We start from the raw sequence: 20,241 nt of genomic DNA, 5'->3' as shown, positions 1-20,241 counted from the left end.
TTTTTATATCTTCCCTGGAGAAATGTCTAGTCAAGGCCATTTTTTAAATTGGTGGCCTGTTTTCTCACTGTTGAGTTGTAGGTGTTCTTTATATATGCTGGATATTAATCCCTTATCAAATAAATGATTTGCAACTATTTTGTCCTTTTTTATGGGTTTTTGCCATCTCTTGATCGTATCCTTGGTACAAATGTTTTTAATTTTGATGAAGTCTGATTTGTCTTTTCTTGTTGCTGATGCATTTGGTGTCCTAACTGGAAGTCTTTGTCAAATCCAACATCATGAAGACTTTTTCTTATGCTTTCTTGTAAGAGTTTTACAGTTTTAACGTCTAGGTTTAGGTCTTTGATCCATTTGAATAAATGTTCAGTGATAGTGTAAGATAGGAGTTCAACCTCATCCTTTTGCATGTGGATATCCAGTTTTTCCAAAACCGCTTGTTGAAGAGGCTGTCCTTTCCCCATTGAATGGCCCTGACACCTTTGTTGAAAATCAGCCTGCCATCATACGTGAGGGTTTATTTCTGCGGGCTCTGTTGTATTCCATTGGTCTTTCCATCTGCCCTTCAGCCATTTCACACTGTCTTTATCACCAAAGCTTTGTAGTCAGTTTTGGTTTGTTTTTTTTTTTTTTTTTAATTTTTTTTTTTTTTTTTAACGTTTATTTATTTTTGAGACAGAGAGAGACAAAGCATGAACGGGGGAGGGTCAGAGAGAGGGAGACACAGAATCTGAAACAGGCTCCAGGCTCTGAGCTGTCAGCACAGAGCCTGACGCGGGGCTGGAACTCACGGACTGCGAGATCATGACCTGAGCCGAAGTCGGCCGCTTAACCGACTGAGCCACCCAGGCGCCCCTGTAGTCAGTTTTGAGATCGGGAAATGTGAGTCCCTCCAACCTTGTTCATCCTTTTCAAGATTTTTTTTTTTTGGCTGTTTGGGGTCCTTTGAGGGTCTATACGAATTTTAGAAAGGTTTAATCGATTTCTGCAAAAAAATGCCAGGGGAATTTGTGAGGGATGGCACTGACTCTGTAGATTGCTTTGGGTATTGTCATCATCTTAAAACCGTTAAATATTCCCAGCTATGAACACAGGATGTTTTCCATGTTTATATTTCCTTTATAGTCTTAGAGCGACGTTTGTAATATTTAGTGCACAAGTGTTTTGCCTCATTAGGTAAATATATTCCTAGTTGTTATTCTTGATGCTGTTTCAAATGGATTTGTTTTCTTCATTTCTTTTTCAGATTTTTTTGTTGTTGGAGTATAGAAACATAACTAGTTTTAGTGTGTTATCTTACATTCTGTAACTTTGATGCATTTGTTAACTCTAATTATGTGTGCGTCTTAGTAATTTTTAGGGTTTTCTATGGATAAGATCGTGTCGTCTGTGAACAGAGATTGTATTAGTTCCTTTCCAATTTGGATGCCTTTATATTTCTTTTTCTTGCTGTATTGCTCTAGCTAGAACTTCCAATGCTATGTTGAGTAGAAGACGCAAAAACTGACATCCTCACCTTGTTTCTGATCTTAAGGGAAAAGCTTTCTATCTTTCACCGTTAAATCCGATGAGAGCTCTGGGTTTGATACATTTTATTAGAGACTCGAATTACTCTGATATTCTTAGTGTATCGAACTATAGTGTTCTCATCCCAAAGGGAGCTACTCAGCAGGACTTACGGGATGTCTGTTATTCTGACTGAGAAGCAATCTCATTTGGTAAATGCTTTCAAAGGTCGTATTTAGGTGATAACATTGGCATGTGTATGTGATATTTCTGGCACTCCAACACCCATTAAATTTGAAGCTTCGGGGGAAAGTTACGTGTCTCCACGTGTTGAACATGTCCAAGAGTTCCAGAGGCAAACAAGGCTGGGCAGGGCAGCACGCACGGAGTGAGCTGGAAGGAATGTGGGGAGCAGTGGCAGAAGGGGGCGTGGGGCAACAGGGCAGCCATTAGCACAGGTGCCGAGAGGGTCCTTAAGGGGCCAGAAGGGTGTTAACCCCTTCCCAAGGCCCGTGGGGATGTGGGCGAAAGGGAGAAAAATAGCCTGCTCAGGGAAAGGAGGCTGTGGGCTGAAGAAGGTGGAGGGTGTGTTTGGAGAAGGGCCGGGGGCTGGGAGGTTGACCACGCAGAGTCATCAGACTCAGATAGGCACTGGGGAGGCCTACAGGAGACACCACGTGTGGTCCTGGGATCTGGCCGTGGTTGGCTGGGGTGTATACGTCAGGGTTCTCCTGAGACACCGAACATGTGTGTGTACATACAAAGAGATCTATTTTAAGGAATTGGCTGACGTGATTGTTGGGGACTGAGAAGTCTGAAATCCCTGGGCCAGGCTGGCAGTCTGGAAACTCAGGAGTTTGCTGCAGCCTTGAGGTCAGATCCCTTCTTTGCGAAATCTCAGTCTTTGCTCTTAAGGCCCTCAGCTGATTGCACGAGGCCCACCTCTTGTAGGGAGGGTAATCCCCTTTGCCTAAAAGTCCAGTGATTGCAGATGTCAACCACTTCCCCAGAGTACTTCCAGAATAGCAGCTAGGTCGGTGTTGGGATTAAACGACTGGATGCTGGACACACGGACGCATGAGACTTGCTACCATAGGCCCAGGTTGACTTATGGGCCAGGCAGGTTTACAGGCTTGGGGGCTACTGGCCTTGCCCAAGGCTGGAGGGAGGTGACCAGCCACAGCTGTGCCCATGCAGTAGAGTGGCAAGTTACCTCGTGGGGCCCTCCCGCCATCTTGTTAGGGCTTCCATGGCCCCTACCCTCTTCCCTTCAGCCTAGCAGCCTCTTACAGGTCATTCTCTGGTTTCTGTGCAGATGGATTAAAGGATCCTAAACACTTAAGAGAAAACATAATTGCCTGGTAGTGGATGTTACAGATTTAGGGCACTTCTGTTCCTTTGAGCTGAAAGAGCAATTTAGTAGTGTTTTCCTATCTTGGGTCTGTATTAGTTTTTCAGGACCGACCGCCTTAACAGAATTGTACAGACTGGGCAGCTCAAATAACAGAATTTATTTCCTCTTGGCTCTGGAGGCTGAAGTCTGAGATCGAGGTGTGGGCAGGGCTGGGACCTCGTGAGGCCCCTCTTCTTGGCGTGTAGACGGCCGTCTTCTCCCCGTGTCTTCCCGCAGTTGCCCCTCTGTGTGTGTCTGTGTCCTCAGGTCCCCTCACATTGACTTGGGGGCCACACTAACACCTCATTTTAAGCTAATCACATCTTTAAAGACCTCCACCTTCAAATACAGCCACGTTGTGGGTCCTGGGCATTAGGGCTTCAACTTTTGAATTGTGGGGAGGACACGCTTCAGCCCATGACTGGGTCTTACCTTCGAATTTTTTGCTATCTTTCTTTTTAGGTTTATTTGTTTTGAGAGAGGTAGAGACAGCGTGAGTGGGGGAGGGACAAAGAGAGAGAGGGAGAGAGAATCCCAAGCAGGCTCCGTACTGTCAGTGCAGAACCCCACACGGGGCTCGAACACACGAAACCGCGAGATCACGACCTGAGCCAAAACCAAGAGTTGGGTGCTCAACTGACTGAACTGCCCGGGCGCCCCGATTTTGTTGCTATTTTGGTTGACGGAATGAATGTCCTTACTTTTATGCCCCACTAGAGTCTTTCAGGATTCCCCTGGGAAGCTTTTGTGAGTCTTCCTTTCTGAATTCTGAAAAACTCAGACTGTCTGGTCAGAGAATCTTCACTCTGCCCCAGATGCGTGAGAGGTGCGGGGTCGAGATCGGCTGGGGAAGGTGGTGTTCCCTTCTCAGCCGGGCTCTGTTCTCTGCACCCCGAGTTTTGCGCCGAACTGCAGACTGTTCAACCTTTTTGCCACTCTGTTTGATGCGTTCTCCCTGGGGTCTGTTGTCCACGTTCCTGGGATTTTGCGTCCATGGACTGTACTGTCTACAGCATTGATTCTGATTTGACTGCCCCCAGCCTCCAGTTTATCTTGTCCTGGGCAGTTCCTGCCTGTCCTGTTTCTTCCGTTCTCCTTTTTTCTTTCATTGAGAGAAATGAGCCATTGACTAAATAGTCTTTATTTTTCTTGTAGTAAAATGACTTCAGGGAAGTGGGACCTTCCATGCTCTGAGTATAGGAGCAGAAAAAGTTTTTAAATTTATTTGTTTATTTTGAGAGAGAGGGAGAGAGAGAATCCTTAGCAGACTCTGCGTTGTCAGCACAGAGCCCAACGTGGAGCTCAGTCTCATGAGCCATGAGATCATGACCTGAGCTGAAGTCGAGTCAGTTGCTTAACCAACTGAACCCCCCAGGCGCCCCCAGAAAGTGTTTTTTTAAGCTCGGTGTCCTTGCTGCCTCGTTGTAGGGATTCTTGTTAGTGTTCATTGTTCGTGCTCCTCCGAAAGGCAGCCTCAGAGGAGACCCTGTGTTCTAGAATAGCAGGACACCTGCCTGTGCCTGGGCCTCGTCTGGGGACACCGTAGGAGAGGTGGGTAGTCCTGTTGGAGGCGGCTCCTGGACATGGTGGGGTGGCCGTCCTAGAGCTGCTGTGTTTTCTTCCTGCTCTAAAGGGGTTGACAGTGATGACCACCAGTGCCCTCTTTGTGAAACTGGCTTGGATCCAGATGCCAGAAGCCCAGTGGACACTGACTGAGTGAGCCATCTTGGAGCAGTGCTGATTGGCAAGAGGCAGTCTGAGGGGGCTTCCTGGAGGAGGTGATCCCTGAGCTCAATCCTACAGGGCATAGGAAGGTAGCTGGTGGTGGAGCAGGGAAAGACAGCCACAAATGCAGAGGCTCGAGAAAAGCCTCTCGTGGCCAGGGATTATGAATTGTTCAGCAGGGCTGGGCCGAAGAAGGGCCGATGGTCCAGGCGCCTCTGGGACCGATTATGATGGAGAGCGTTCATTGCTACCATTCCTGAAAATGTTCTCAGCGTCCGATGATTTCCACATGAGAAGACATTGTCCCTGGTTCCTCCCTGTTCCCGGAATCCTCCCCCTGCTCTCTGATTACTGCTGAGCTTTAGAAGGAAGGATCTCGGAGAAGCTCGCTTCATGGAAGTTTGGCCTTGGTTTTTTTGTGTTCAGAGGCAAATGGGTGACCCGTCCGAGTCCGGGCCAAGCTGCTGGTTGCCCCTAACCTCCCCGCCCCACCCGTCCTCTGCGTCACAGGGGAGGGAGATTCACTGTCTGCTTTGTATGCATCAGGCATGTGGTTTGTGCCGCAGCAGATTAAAAACGAAAATGACAGGGTCTGTGTTTCGTGCTTATTGGGATCTCACTGTAGGAGCCAATGTGCTTTTAAGAAGAAAAAAAATTTTTTTTAAGTTTATGTATTTCGAGAGAGAGAGAGAGAACACGAGCTGGGGAGGAGCAGAGAGAGAGGGAGAGAGAGAATCCCAAGCAGGCTCTGTGCTGTCAGTGTGGAGCCTGATGCGGGGCTCGATCCCACGAACTGCGAGATCGTGACCTGAGCCGAAATTAAGGGTCGGGTGCTTAACTGACTGAGCCACCCAGGCGCCCCCACGATGGGCTTTTGAATACAGCTCATGTTACTTGCAGCTCACACAGAAGCGAGGAGAGGCTTAATGTGCGTTCAGAAGTCCATTTCTGTGAATGTCATTGTCAGAGATTGTAGTCACAGAACCATGCCTCCAGGGAGAGTGTGACACCAGTGGGGGCGTCAGATGCCCGTAACAGTGGTTTGATCTCGGCTGCGGCCGGAGAGTCAGCATACACACGGGCGGTACCCGGGAGACCCTGACCACACACAGCTTCCTCGGTGCTTGATTGGAATGAGGCTCAATCCATATTCCCCAAAGGAAGATCAGGTCTTCAGGGTGTTAATATCTGTAATGACCAAAGGAGCCCGGCGGTCCCTGGGAGCCTCCGCGGGGGGCCGGCGGCCCCCCGCACCCCTCTGAGGGCCCCCGCGCCCCATGGATCCTGTGACCGTGCGGACGGCCTTCCCAGGGTTCCGTAGCCGGTGCCAGTCTCTGTGTGAGAAGAAAAGCGGGGACCCCTTGAGCAGACCTCCCGCCTGAGTGCCTGATCGCGCGAGGGTGTCCAGGGGCCACCGGCTCGGATGTGTCGCCCTGGAACGCGCTGCGAGCAGTGACCATGGTGTCCCGTCTGGCTGCTTCTCACGGTCTGTCTCTGTTGCAGGTGCTGAAGAAGGAGCCCATGGCTTTAGCCGGCTGCCCGGATTCCTTCTTGCACCATCCGTACCACCAGGTATGGGGGAGCGTGGACGTCGCATGCCAGCAGGCGGAGCTGGCACCCGTGTGGTCAGTAACCACGACGGGTCACCAGGGGGGATGTCTGCACTGGGGTCACCGGCGTGTTCTGGAAGATCTTACCACGTGTCCTCCTCGGCCACGGCTTCCGGGTTCCAAAGGGTTGTCACTGTGGCGCAGTCTTGCCTCTGATGTGTGGGAAGAGGTGTTTGGGATAAAGCAGGCGCCACGTGGTCGTCTGCTGGGCCCCAAACCTCCAGATGGCCCGTTCGAGTGGCGGCTGCGGGGATGTTCAGCCAGAGAGACCTGAGCATCTGGGGCACCACGCGGGGAGAGGAAGGTTTCCTGGCCTGGGTGCAGCTTGTGCTTTGGGGGTGGAAGCCTCCCCCTCTCCCCCCCCCCCCCCCCCCCAACTGGGTCCTTTTTCCCTCCACCTGGAAGCATCAGGTGGGGGTTTGTGGAGGACAAGTTCGTATCTGCTCCTCTGGTTTCCCGGGCTCTTCCTGGGCTGCTCGGTGAATTTCCTGTTAATTTCCTTCATCTTCACAACCATGTTTTCTTTCTTTTTTTTTTTTTTTTTTGAAAGTTGATGTATTTATTTTGGGAGAGACAGAGCATGAGCAGGGGAGGGGCGGGGGAGGGGATAGAGAGAATCCCAAACAGGCCCCACACCGTCAGCGACGTGAGCGTCAGCCCGACTTAAGGCTCGATCCCACAACCCTGGGATCAACCCTGGGACGGAGCCGCCCAGGTGCCCCCACCTTCTGAACCACGGTTTTGTTTGAGCTTTTACTTTGCAGGGTGGAGGGCTGCCCTTGAAGGAATGAACCCTGGTTCTTGGGACTTGACAGATGGTGCCTGGTTCATCCTTACCGGTCCTTTAGCACGTCAAGCACCTGTAGCCTCTCTCTCTCTCCCTCTCCCTCTCTCTCTCTCTCTCTCTCTCTCTCTCTCTCTCTCTGTCTCTCTTGGCCTCCAGCTCTCCAGCATGGCTCCCTGATTTTGAGGCCCTTCCGTATGCTCTACCCTTGACCGGAGTTCTGCACTTTTCTGAACTTGTGTTTCCTTCCCTTGGTCTGTCGAGTCACTTTTTAGCGACCGTGATGAAAATTTGCTTATTCATCGGCTGCAGAGAGCTTTCTTTTTAATTAAAAAAAAAAAAAAAAAAAAATTTTTTTTAATGTTTATTTCTTTTTGAGAGAGAGAGACAGAGTAGGAGCAGGGGAGGGGCAGAGAGAAAGGGAGACGCAGAATCTGAAGCAGGCTCCAGGCTCCAAGCTGTCAGCACAGAGCTTGATGTGGGGCTTGAACCCACGGACCGTGAGATCATGGCCTGAGCCGAAGTCAGACGCTTAACTGACTGAGCCACCCAGGCGCCCCTGATCTTTTGTTGTTGTTGTTGTTTTGGTATCAAAGTGAAGTGAACCTTCCAAGAAAGGCTGAATGTTAGGAATACCATTCGTGGTAGCCACTGAATTTGGGACGAGGCCAGAACGAGTTACAAGCTGGAAAAGAGGACCAGCGCCTAGTAGAAGTGGGAAGGGTGTTCTGCTTAAGCCATGGTTGCTTGCTTATTCCTAAAAGAGGCCTTGGGGCTCCTGGGTGGCTCAGTCAGTTAAAGGTCAGACTCTTGATTTCGGCTGAGGTCATGGTCTCACGGTTTGTGAGTTCGAGCCCCACACTGGGCTCTGTGCTGCCGGTGCAGAGCCTACTTGGGATTCTCTCTCTCTCTCTCTCTCTCTCTCTCTCTCTCTCTCTCTCCCCCTCTCCCCCTCTCCCCATCTTTCTCTGTCCCCGCCCCCCGCCAAATAAATAAATAAACTTAAACAAGAGGCTTTACCCTGTTGGTTAAAGCTCCATGCTGCATTCATGGGTCATAGGTCCAATCCTCCCGTGGCCCCTTAGCTGTGGCCAGTTGTCTGGGTGCAGATTGTACCCATCATCTGGCCTGCCGCCTTGCACTTCACACCATTGCTTCCAAATGGAAAAGATCAGTGCGCTACGTGGAAAACTGTCCCTGAGGGAGTCCGTCTGAAAGTTGGTGGAGAGGTGTCCTCTCCAGCTGGTTACAGAGCGGACCTGATGGAGGGAAGGGTGATGGCACAAAGACCCTCTTGCCTCCCTCCGCCCCCCTCCTTCCGTTTTCAGTCTTCTGTGGGTCTCACAGAGACAGCAGAAGCACCCAGGAAAGGTCATGCGTTTCTCCACAGACGCACTAGCTGTTTGTCATTGCCGCCCCCGATGCCCAAGGCAGTTCTGCATAAGCCAGAAAGCCGTGGAGGGGGTGTGGGGGGCAACCCCAGTGAAACTCTGTCACCCCTCGGTGAAATGCTCAGTCGTGCCTTTCGGTGGCATTTGACGGCACGGTCCTCCGCTCGTAAAAATGCAGCAGCCAGACTTGGCAGTTGGCATCCACTGTTCCTGGAAAATCAGATGACTGTTGCAGAATTTCTCAGAAAATGGCATGATTTACAGTGAGTTCCAGTCTTGAGCAATCTGCAATTATGGCAATTTAAAGGAATCTCCCAAGTCTTCGTGGAGAAGAATTTCTTAAGATCTTTAGCATACTATCGGATTTCTGACTCGAGTTGTTCCTTATGTGCTGGGGCTCGGATTAGATAACGGGCTTCGGTCAGTGAGTGGCCGAGATGTAGGGTTTTTTTACGGACCCAGAAGCACCCAAATTAGCGTGTGCATTCAGTTATCATGCTTTCCGGTGGAATAGAGAACAAACAGCTTCACTTTTAAGATTTAGAGTTTTCCTTTAAAATCTGATATTGTCGTTGTTCGGTGGCCTTTGTGGGGGGGTGGATCTTGTAACACTCCTGTGCCTCAGTTTCCCTGCTGGCCCAAAAGGGTTAATGGTGTCCAGGTCGTGTGGGGATTGGAGCAAGGGCATGGAAATTGCCCAGCACGGGGGTGACCACGTCTGGGACACCCGGCCCAAGATAGTTACCTTTAATTCCTTGGTCACTGTGCCAGACACAGTGTCTGAGCTAGGGGGGTGGGTGGCTTTGCACGAGGCAGGCAAGTTCCCTAGGCTTATGAGTCTTAGTTGGGAAGGCGGACACGGGACAGCTGGCAGATAAGATGATTGTGAACGATGACAATGATTCTGAGGCAGATAAAATAGGCTGGTGGGGGAGAAAGGAGGTCAAGGAGGCCTCCCTGGAGGAAGCGCCCAGAGCCGTGGGTGGTGCCCAGACAGGACTGGGCAGAAGGATGCAGGGAGGAAAATCCTGGCCTGGGGAGGTGGGGGAAGTTAGACTTTGGCCACGTAGGAACAGGGCGTCTGGGGGGGAGGGGGTTATAAATAGACGCCTGCAGCCCATGGTCTGCAATTTTATAATTCCCAGAGCTCGGGGCGCCTGGGTGGCTCAGTTGGTTAAGCGTCCGACGTCGGCTTAGGTCGTGGTCTCACAGTGTGTGAGTTCGAGCCCCGTGTCGGGCTGTGTGCTGACAGCTCAGAGCCTGGAACCTGTTTCAGATTCTGTGTCTCCCTCTCTCTCTGCCCTTCCCTCGCTCACTCTCTGTCTCTGTTTCTCTCAAAAATAAATACACATGAAAAAAATAAATAAACATGAAAAAATAATTAAAAAGTGAAACCCCCAAAGCTCTAAACTGAGAAGTATTGTCATTTCTCACGTCACAGGAGAATTCGATTCGACTTGTTCAGAGCTATGGACTGTAGGTGCATAATGGTTACGTTCTTAGGCCACCCTGGACCCTGCCTTATCTTTCTCCATTCCATTAAAATCTTTTTTAAAGTTTTTTAGAGAGAGAGAACGATTGTGAGTGGGGGAGGGGCTGAGAGAGATGAGAGGGAGAATCTTTTTTTTTAATTTTTTTTTAATGTTTTTGATTTATTCTTGAGAGGGAGAGAGAGAGAGAGACAGAGCATGAGCAAGGGAGGGGCACAGTGAGAGAGGGACACGGAATCTGAAGCAGACTCCAGGCTCTGAGCTGTCAGCACAGACCTGAGTCTAAATTAAGAGTCTGACACTTGAGCCACCCAGGAGCCCCTCGAATCCAAAAATTTCTGAATTCCCACCTACTTCTAGCCCCCAGGGTTTTGAGGAAGGGATTATGCACCTATTTCAAGGTGCATTTTATCTATTCACTATAAACAAAAGCAGCGTTTATTATCCTTATGAAGAATGCTGGAAGTAGGCAGTGTGATGGGTTCAGGTGAAATGCGTGAACAGTGTTGAGCTGTGCTGTGGCACCGAAATGCTTGAGTGTAAACGTGATACAGGTGATCAGGCTTATGCTTGAACTTCCAAATATTTATTCTGAGTATTTTAGCTTTATTTCTGTAATTGTCATTCTTGACTTCTGAGTTGCTCGTGTTCGAAGTCAGATGTCTGGGAAAGCGTCCTCGTGATCCTGTCGCGCAGAGACACCTGCTGGGGTGGAGGTCAGAGCCCCGAGCCTGCTGGTGGCTCCTTCTCCGCCACCGTCTGCCTGCTGGGTCGTTTCCTACATCCTGTCCCAGCCCCCGGTGGTTGCTGCGAGTTGCTCCTCTGGCTTCATTTCAGTTCCGTGGCGCTGAGCCTTCCGGAACCTTCTCTTCCGGCGCGGGAGCTGGCAGACGACGGCCGTGGGCCAGTCCTGCCCCCCTGCCTGCTTTTATAAATGAAGTGTTACGGGAACACGGCTACGCTCATTTGTTGACATCTCGTCAGTGGCCGCTCTCAGGCTCCCCAGCAGAGTTGAGTAGCGTCTGGCCCTTCACCGGAGACGTTTGCCAACTCCTGTTGAAGGACGGACGGGGGCTCCCCGTGGAGCCTCCTGTGTCCGCTGGCTCGTCCGCTCGTGGTTGGGGCCGCAGGGACGAGACTCAGAGCCCGCGGATGGCGCTTTGCTGCTTGCCGAGCACAGCCAGCTGTGGATTTTCTGCTGGGTCCGCGGACATCTGGGGACACCAGACCCCTCCATCTGCTGGCAGTGTCTGGAGGGGCCGGGGGATGACCTCATCCCTGTAGTCTCGATTTGGGATCCGTCCCTAGAAGTGAATTCCATTCCCAAAGTCCGTCGCTTGTTTTTTATTTTTAATTTTTTTTTAACCGGAGAGGGATTCTGTAACCTCTTCATTTTTAAAAAAAAATATTTATTTTTGAGAGAGAGAGGGAGAGAGAGAGAGAAAGCACAAACTGGGGAGGGGCAGAGAAAGCACAATAATCCCATCAGTCACTTGAGCCCAAGCAGGCTTCACACAGTCAGCGCTGAGGCCCCCCTGGGGCTCGAGCTCATGAACATTGAGATCGCAACCCGAGCCAAAGTTGGATGCTTAACTGACTGAGCCACCCAGACGCCCCTTCTTCTGTTTTAATCTTACACAAAAGGACGTTTTATTGGACTCTGTGTTCTCCAAGAAATTTGTGGCTGGTACCTTCTCCTCACTGTGGCTCTTACACATCCCTTAAGTTGTCCCATCCCTTATCTTTATTTCATGATAGTGTCCCAGCAGGTGGGACGCTTACCTATAAGTGGTTTTGCAAATTATTTAAAGTTTTGATTCTGGGGGCATCTGGGTGGCTCAGTTGGTTAAGTGTCTGACTCTTCACTTCGTCTCAGTTCTTGATCTCATGGTTCATGAGTTGAAGCCCCGAGTTGGGCTCTGTGCTGACATCGAGGAACCCACTTGGGACTGACTCTCTCTCTCTCTCTCTCTCTCTCTCCCCCCCCTCTTCCCCCACTTGTATTTGCACGCTCATGTTCTCCCTCTCTCTCTCTCTCTCAAAATAAATAAATAAACTTTAAAAAAAAGAGTGTACGTTTCTTCCCTAGACATGAAATTTTTAAGTGCTTTTGCGATATGTGTGTAAATTTGATTATGGTCTTTTCAAGTCTTTGAAGCGATTGCAGGATAGTCACTTAAAAAATAGGGGCGCCTGGGTGGCTCAGTCGGTTAAGCGTCTGACTTCAGCTCAGATCACGATCTCGCGGTCCGTGAGTTCGAGCCCCGCGTCGGGCTCTGGGCTGATGGCTCAGAGCCTGGAGCTTGCTTCCGATTCTGTGTCTCCCTCTCTCTGCCCCTCCCCCGTTCATGCTCTGTCTCTCTCTGTCTCAAAAATAAATAAACGTTAAAAAAAAATTAAAAAAAAAAAAAATAGACCGGCATTTGGTTTGGAAACCCATTTGCTTTCTGATCTGGCAAACTGCACTGAGCTGGTTTAGTTTATTGGAACTGTACTTAGTCAACGACATGTTGGTAAATAGCACGCGTGTTTATACTTTTCCTAACTTTCAGATCCATTGAAAACCCTTTCCTTTAAACGCTGGGAGCAGCTGTGACCAATTTGGTCCCAGGTGGAGCGTGGCTGGGGGTTGGGGTCCCTGGAGGCCAGCACTGTCTGCGCAGATCCCAGCCGTGGGGTGACAGACAGGTGCGAAACCAGCCGGGTGGGTCTGTGTCAACAGTGTGCTTCGTGGGCACCAGTGGGGACCCGCGTCATTTCCTGACAGGTCACGTGAATGGTCTACAGCCCAGAGCTGGGGACTTGACAGATGGCAGTGTACCGGGGCGGGGGGGGGGTCGGGGTCGGGGTCGCGGGGAAAAGACTCAGCACTTGGGTGCACTTGTTTTGGGTTCTTCCATTGAACCGCCCACCAGCCCTGTGAGGTACGACCTTCGTGACACCGATTTTAAAGATGGGAAAACCGAGTCGCTGGCAGCGTGCTGGCCCTCGTCCAGGGACTTGACTTGGATGTTACCTGTCACGACGTCCCCTTTCCAGATGACAGTAGCATCAAGGCAAAGAGGCCATTACTCTCTGCTGAGTAACGGAGGCTTGTTTTTCTTAACGTTTTGTAGCTACCGGAGTGTGTTCATGCCCGAGACCCACGAGGGAAGGTATTTTCAGGGCAACTTGGGTTTAGTTCTCGGAGCCTCTGTGATGAAATGTTCAGTGTGTACCCTGGGATTTTGCATTTATGTCTTTGATCCTAAAATGCCCTGAGATAAGGGGTCAACTTAATGACCGCTTTCCAGTCAAAATGAAGAGAAAGATGACCAAGTATGATCCTTAAATGTGGATCAACTGGAAGATGTGTGTGTTTTAAAACGTCAAAATGAGAGAATGTCTGGAAACCAGTGAAATGCTATAAATAAGTAAATAAACATAAATAAAAATTTCTGAAGTATATATATATATATATTTTAAATTTCTAATTATATTTGTAATTAAAAAAATTTTTTACTGTTTATATTTGGGACGAGCACGAGTGGGGCAGGGGCAGGGAGAGAGGGAGACACAGAATCCAAAGCAGGCTCGAGGCTCCGAGCTGTCAGTGCAGAGCCCGACATGCGCCCAAACTCACCGACTGCAAGATCATGACCTGAGCCGGAGTCTGACGCTTAACCGACTGAGCCACCCAGGCGCCCCTAGTTTTTTAAAGTTTTCTTATTTATTTTGAGAGAGAGAGAGAGAGAAAATGAGAGGGTAAGGGGCAGAGAGAGAGGGAGACAGAGGACCCAAAGCAAGTGGGCCCTGTGTCGACAGCTCAGAGCCTGATGCAGGGCTTGAACTCACCAACCGTGAGATCGTGACCTGAGCCAAAGTGGGACGCTCAACCGACTGAGCCCCCCATGCGCCCCTACAAGTATATATTTTTTGATTGGAGAGAGAGACAGGCTTGTTCTACTCTGAATGCTGATTTTTTGCCTACGCATCTTCTTTTCAAATAAGGTCATCCCCTTAGGTGTGGGCTTGACGTCTTCGATTTCTTCTGGATAGTTTGAGGGAAATGACAGCTCTACAATAATTCTAAAAAACAGCTGTACTTATTGAGTGCTTTCCACGTGCTGTTTTTATCGTGTGCTCCTGTCACACAGCGTGTGCCTCGACGGTCGCGGTGGGGCCGTGGGCCCAAGTCCTTCTCCACTCTGCCTTCCTGCTCCTGGGCACTGTCTTTGGTTCCTGCCTGCAGGCCGATTGAGTGATGGAGAGCCAGGGGTGCTTAATTCATGTCCTGTCCAGCAAGGTCCAGAGCCACGGTGGAACAGAGGCCAGTGAATTTGCCTCCTTCCAAGAAACACCTGTCTAGGGCCAGACCCCAGTATCCCGCTTCTGTTTTCCTCCTCCTCCTCGCCATGGTGATTCAGTCCCCCCCAGAAATCCGTGTTCTTTCGACTCTCCATCCTGCGGAGACTGAACTTCCCAGATCAGCGTTCTGGTTAGCCTCTGCCTCTGGGTCATTATGGAATCACGTCTAGAAGGTACGTGTTTGCTCGCGTTGGCTGCCTCTTGAGCTGTAAAGGCTCAGTGTTTGTCACGTACCCGTCAAGGCCACAGTGTAGCCCACTGGTGTGTGCTGTTGGGTCGGCGGTGTGAACTGAGAGCCAGCTGGGCAGGGAGGCAGCGGACACGACTTCTTGAGAAATGTCATGGGTGCTTGGAGCCGGAAAGGGGCCTGGCGTGCACCTGGGTGATGCGCACGGGTCAGCTGCTTCCCTTGTAAGCACCCCATCTTGCCCTTGAGTGTTTGAAGTTCTGTGTCCTATATATCAGGACCCATACACCCCTCAGCTTCTTTTTTTTAACGTTTATTTATTTTTGAGAGAGAGAGAGAAAGAGCGTGGGCAGGGGAGGGGCAGAGAGAGAGGGAGACGCAGAATCTGAAACAGACTCCAGGCTCCGAGCTGTCAGCACAGAGCCCGACGCGGGGCTCAAACTCACGAACCGCGAGATCATGACCTGAGCCGAAGTTGGACGCTTAACCAACTGAGCCACCCAGGCGCCCCCAGAATTCTTCCTTTTTAATACAGCATGTGGAATAGTGAAAACATGAGCTTTTAAACCTGTTTAATTTCCTATTTAAGTGTTTGTTCTTTCGGGTAGGTTTAAATCATTCCTGCATGATACTTAGTTCACGCTGAATTTCAGAGTAGCGTGCGTGGATCCCTTTATTGTTACAAGGGATTTTTCCTTCCCCGGGCAAAGTGTCCTCTGCTCCCTGTGCCTCATTTGGCAAGTGGGGGTAGACAGGGCCCGCTCCCCTGCTCCCCTGCAAAGAGGGGCCACAGACTGTTGGTTGAGTCTTTTAAAGATTCTTAACTATCGGGGCACCTGGGCGGCTCAGTCGGTTAAGCGTTGGACTCTTGGTTTCGGCTCAGGTCCTGATCCCAGGGTTTGTGAGATTGAGCCCTGCGTCAGGCTCTGCGCTGACAGCACGGAGCCTGCTGTGGATCCTCTGTCCCCCTCTCTCTGCCCCTTCCCCTCGGGTGTGCTCTGTCTCTCTCTCAAAATGAATGAACTTAAAAGAAATAAAAATGATTACTAATTTTTTACTAATTAGGAAGACACCAAAAAAAAAAAGTGTTTAAAGTTGCTGTTAATTGAAGGTTAGCATTATTCTCAGCCTCTGCAGACTTTTCCTGTAATTGATGTTTAAGGAAAAGATAAACACTTGGCTGATGTTTTAGCCTCTCTGCTTACTGAACTCGCTGTCATTGTGCGTGGGGTTGGTTAGGTTTTCTGGAAAAGTGCTAGGAAACCTGGCGTGGCATTTTCTGCAGGTGGATTCCCTGCCTGTGCCTGCAGCTCGCTCTGGCTGCCGTGGTTCCGCAGAAACTTTTCAGCCCCACCATGGCACTGGCTCGGGGACAGGAGGGAGAAGGGGGTCTCTGCCAGCTCTTTCTAGGTGCGTGGGAGCCCGCTTACGATGCACGGACCGGAACTTGATCACTTGGCAGTGGGGCTTAAAAAAATAGAAAATAAACCATAAAGGGAGCATAAACTTCTAGGAAAAACAAGACCTTTTCGTTATTGGTAGAAAATCCCAACGTGGGTCAGAAATGCAAGAAGCTGAGGGGCGCCTGGGTGGCTCAGTCAGTTAAGCGTCCGACTTCGGCTCAGGTCATGAACTTGGGGTTTGTGAGTTCGAGCCCTCCATCGGGCTCTGTGCTGACAGCTCGGAGCCTGGAGCCTGCTTCGGATTCTGTGTCTCCCTCTGTCTCTGTTCCTCCCCTGCTCGCACTCTGTCTCTGTATCTCTCTCAAAAATAAATAAAGATTAAAGAAAAAAAAAAAGGAATAGAAGAAGCTGGGTCAGATGTTTGTTTCATGGGGAAGCTGGCTGGCCTGTGGCATACTTGTCCGGATTTGTCACGATCAAGGTGAAGACATTGAAGTCGCCTTACACAGGCTGCCGCGTCTGTCTGGACCGAGGACCTTGCCGTTGCCAGCAGGGCCTTGTTCCTCCCTCTCCCTTTTCAGTGAGACCACCCCTCCTGTTTTGTTTCAGTCACACCTTCCTCCTCCCACTTACCCTGCTCTGTGCGTTCCTTGTATTCTTCTACGGCGCCGTCCTCTTAAATTATAAATTAGTATGTTGCCTGGTATGATAGTCGTGTACTATCTGTATTGTCCAGGTAACATATAAGGCAGAGAGGGCAGGATCTGTCCTTTAAGGGCTCATGTGCTGGCCATAGAATGGGTGTTCGGTAGACGATTGTTGAACAGGTGACTCTCTCTGCAGATTGGCTGTATTTGTCTGTTCCTTAGGTGACCAAGTGGTCAGGTGTCAGATTCTCCGAAGCCTTGTGGTCAGGTAGGCCCAGAACTCTGCCGTGCTGGTTAAGATTTTCTAGTCTCGAGGAGGATAAAGGTGTCGATTGGTAATCACAGACGTCGTTTCGTTGTTCTGAAAAGCTTTCTCGTACTGAGATTCCTGCTTTCACGACTTCCCCGGCTGATGGCCAGCGCGGGTGTGGTAGGTCTTAGGCTCCCAGTGACCTGGGGGTTAACGCCCGCAGGAAATCCTCCTCATGAGCAAATTCGTTTGGAGTAAAGTGAGGTCTCTGTTCTTAGATCTCTGGTCTTCTGAGACGGAAATGCCAGGTGTGGGGTGAGGATCGAGGGTGCAGACGCACAAATCCCTGGGCTAGACGCCGTTCCCTGTGGTGGCGCGGGATTCGCTCCACCCTCGGCCTGTGCTGCTCGGTGTGGGATCCAGACACCAGGATCACCTCGGAGCTACTGTCCGAGCGAGGGCTTCGGGGTGAGACGGGGGCACCCGAGGCTAGGACACTGCAGTGGCCGTACGAGAAGTGAGTCGAAGTCTATTTAGAAGGCCGAGTTATCAGGATGTGGTAACCAGTCTGGAATGCGAAGCAGGAAGAGTTTGTGGCTGACTCTTCGTCTGGCTCGGGCACCTGCCTGAGGGGTGGCTGGCCGGCGGTCACTGAAGTATTTCTGGGGACCAGTGGCATGCCAGCATTTCAGAATACAGAAGTTTCAATATAATTATGTACCTTCCCATTGCACAAACTCTCCTCTCCTCTGTCCATCCATCACCCTCCTGGCCAGCCAGGTGTCCAGCCTTTGAGTGGGCACAGACTGCCCTCTTCCCGGACGCTGTGGTCACCTGGCGAACACCATTGCAGGAGCCTGTCCCGTCTGGTAGCCTGGCACTTGGCCTGCTGGGCTGTGACATTTGTGCAGGTGACCTGGGCGTCTGCGTCTCTCTGGGCTCCCTAGGGCCTGAGGCTGCCTGGCAGTGGGAGGGGTCTGTGCTGGGGCGGCCTGGGCTGGACCTGCTATGTTTCCAGAAACATCTTTTAGAGCCCGTTTGGAACAGGGTCATGTGATGGTGCTGTCGGGACCTCGGTGTTTTCTTTCACGGCTCTCCTCAGGACTGGTGCCAGGGGCAGGCTTATGGAGTCTGTGTATTGGTTCTATTTTATTTTATGTTATGTTATTTTATTTTATGTTATTTTATTTTATGTTATTTTATTTTATGTTATTTTATTTTATGTTATTTTATTTTATTTTATTTATTTATTTATTTATTTTTTAATGTTTATTAATTTTTGAGTGCACGAGAGAAAACATAAGTAGGGGAGGGGCAGAGAGAGAATCCCAGGCAGGCCCCACACTGGATTCACACAAGGCCCAAATCCCTGAACCGTGAACTCATGACCTGAGCCGAAATCAAGAGTCGGACGCTTACCCCACTGAGCCACCCCGGTGCCCTCCGTGTATTGGGATTTTACATGGATCTGGGTATCTGGCAGGCCAGGAACCCAGCTTTAGACAGGGAGACGTCGGGTACAGGTGCCAACAAGCAGCTTCGTGAAACCTGTCGCGGGTCCACTGACACGGGAAGATAGTCTCTCTGGAGACTATCTGATAACGCGCAGGGATCATGACCTCGCAGGGGGCCTTTGGGGGAAGAAACGTTTTGTGGAAAAGGCCGGGCTGTCGCAACATCTGTAGACTATCTGTGGCTGCGCTCGTTCCGAATTTGTGACGCCTGTATTTCCACACGCATGCATGTGCGCGCACACACGTACACGCTTGGCCCCGTCTTCTCCTGAGCATAAGGCCTTCACTCATAGGGCTGGGAACCGCACCTTCTGTGACGGAGGCTGGCCGGCCCCGCGTCCTTGCTGTCACTCACTGGGGCTTCTTACTCGCAGCTGCTTTCCAGGTATGCAGGGGTGAGTTCAACTCCCCACGCTGTCCCCGACCCCTCCTGAGCTGTAACGGAGTGGGGTGTCTTCTCGTTGGGGTCTGTGTTAGGATTTTGTGTACCTCGCCTGACTCGATCTCCCCCAGCAGGCCCTCTGAAGTGGGTGCTGTTACCCAGGTTTGCCTGTGGGGACCCTGAGGCCCGGAGACTTCCGTTGACTTATCTTGCTCGGCTCAGATGGCTGGAAGTGGAAGGGTCCGGGTCCTGCTTTGCTCTGTCTGGTCCCAAACCTGCGTCCCCTCCCCGCCGCCCACATGGGGCTAGATTTGGCTGAGTTCTGCCCTTGCGTTTCCTCCGGGTGCTTCATTCTGGACAGTTCTTGTGTCTTCATGGGGGCTCTCCTGCCCCAGGTCTCCCAGACCACTGCCCTCGGGCATCAGTTGAGAGAGAGCACCCCGGGCCCCCCTCAGAGCTCATCCCTGGGGAGGAGGACGTCCTATCCTGGGCTGGGGGGGGGGTGTTCATCTCTGGAGGTTGGATTTGGTCTCTGTCAGGATGGCAGTTGCTGTCCCTCTGGAAACACAGAGCATATCTCTCTGGACTGTTTGACTGTCCCTCCTGTCCGGTGTCGTCTTAGACCTCCTCGGTCTGTGTCTCTCGGTTGACATCTTCTATGGTGACGGGCCCATCTTTCTCTTCACACCTTCTGGTTTTGAATTGGGTGTCAGACGTGGTGAACCGTACGTAGCTGAGGGCTGGTTTTTTTGTTTTTGTGTTGCTTTAAACTTTACTCATTTTATTTTATTTTTTAGAGAGAGAGCATGCATGTGAGTGGGGGAGGGGCAGAGGGTGGGGGAGAGAGTCTTAAGCGGGCTCCGCGCCAGCGCAGAGCCTGACGTGGGGCTCGATCCAACGACCCCAGGGATCATGACCTGAGCAGAAATCAAGAGTCACTCAACTGAACTGAGCCACCCAGGTGCCCCTGTGTTGAGTTAAATATGGGGGGGGGGGGGGGGATATCTTTTTTTTTTTTTTTAATGTTTATTTTTGAGAGAGAGAGAGAAAGCACAAGCAGGGCAGGGGCAGAGAGAGAGAGGGAGACGCAGAATCCAAAACAGGCTCCAGGCTCCGAGCTGTCGGCCCAGAGCCTGATGCGGGGCTTGAACCCATGAAGTGCGAAATCTTGACCTGAGCCGAAGTCAAAGGCTTTAACCGACTGAGCCCCCCAGGCGCCCCCTTCTGGCTGCTCCTTTCTGGTGGTTCTTTCCCTGGCCTGACAGTTTCCTGGCACGCGCGCACTAGCCAATACTCGGCTGACACCTTGCCCGGTGCCCCGTGCAGGTCCCCGTGGCTTCCCTGAACCCTGCGTTCTGTCTCCTAGAAGGACCCCGAGTGTGGTATGGGGCCCCTTCCTGGTGCTGTGGATGGGGAGCTCTCCGGGCAGCGAGTGGGGCACTGGTCGGGCTGATCTCGTTTGTCTGTCTCTGTCAGGGATACGATCCCGTGCCGCCTGTCGTCCAACGTGCATGAAAACTCTTTTCAGTGTTTTAGTTATTTAAGGAGAGAGGGTCCCTTCCGTCCTGATACTCCCGTCTTGACAGGTGGCATGTTTTAACCCTGGTTCTGG

At 51.0% G+C, this 20,241-nt stretch overlaps 1 protein-coding gene across 5 annotated transcripts in view; it reads left to right on the top strand.

Moving 5' to 3' along the window:
- The window catches only part of GRB10 (growth factor receptor bound protein 10), a 191,161-nt gene that overhangs the window by 64,743 nt on the left and 106,177 nt on the right, over nt 1-20,241 (top strand). For all 5 annotated transcript variants that reach the window (XM_042914000.1, XM_042913974.1, XM_042913990.1 and 2 more), the window contains one exon: nt 6,128-6,196. In XM_042914000.1, coding sequence (XP_042769934.1) covers nt 6,146-6,196 — 51 coding nt within the window. In that variant the 5' untranslated portion in view covers nt 6,128-6,145. The remainder of the gene's footprint in view (nt 1-6,127; nt 6,197-20,241) is intronic.

This window comes from Panthera leo, chromosome A2 (assembly GCF_018350215.1).
Source record: "Panthera leo isolate Ple1 chromosome A2, P.leo_Ple1_pat1.1, whole genome shotgun sequence".
Lineage (NCBI taxonomy): Eukaryota > Metazoa > Chordata > Mammalia > Carnivora > Felidae > Panthera > Panthera leo.
This window is presented reverse-complemented; position numbering and strand designations above follow the sequence as displayed.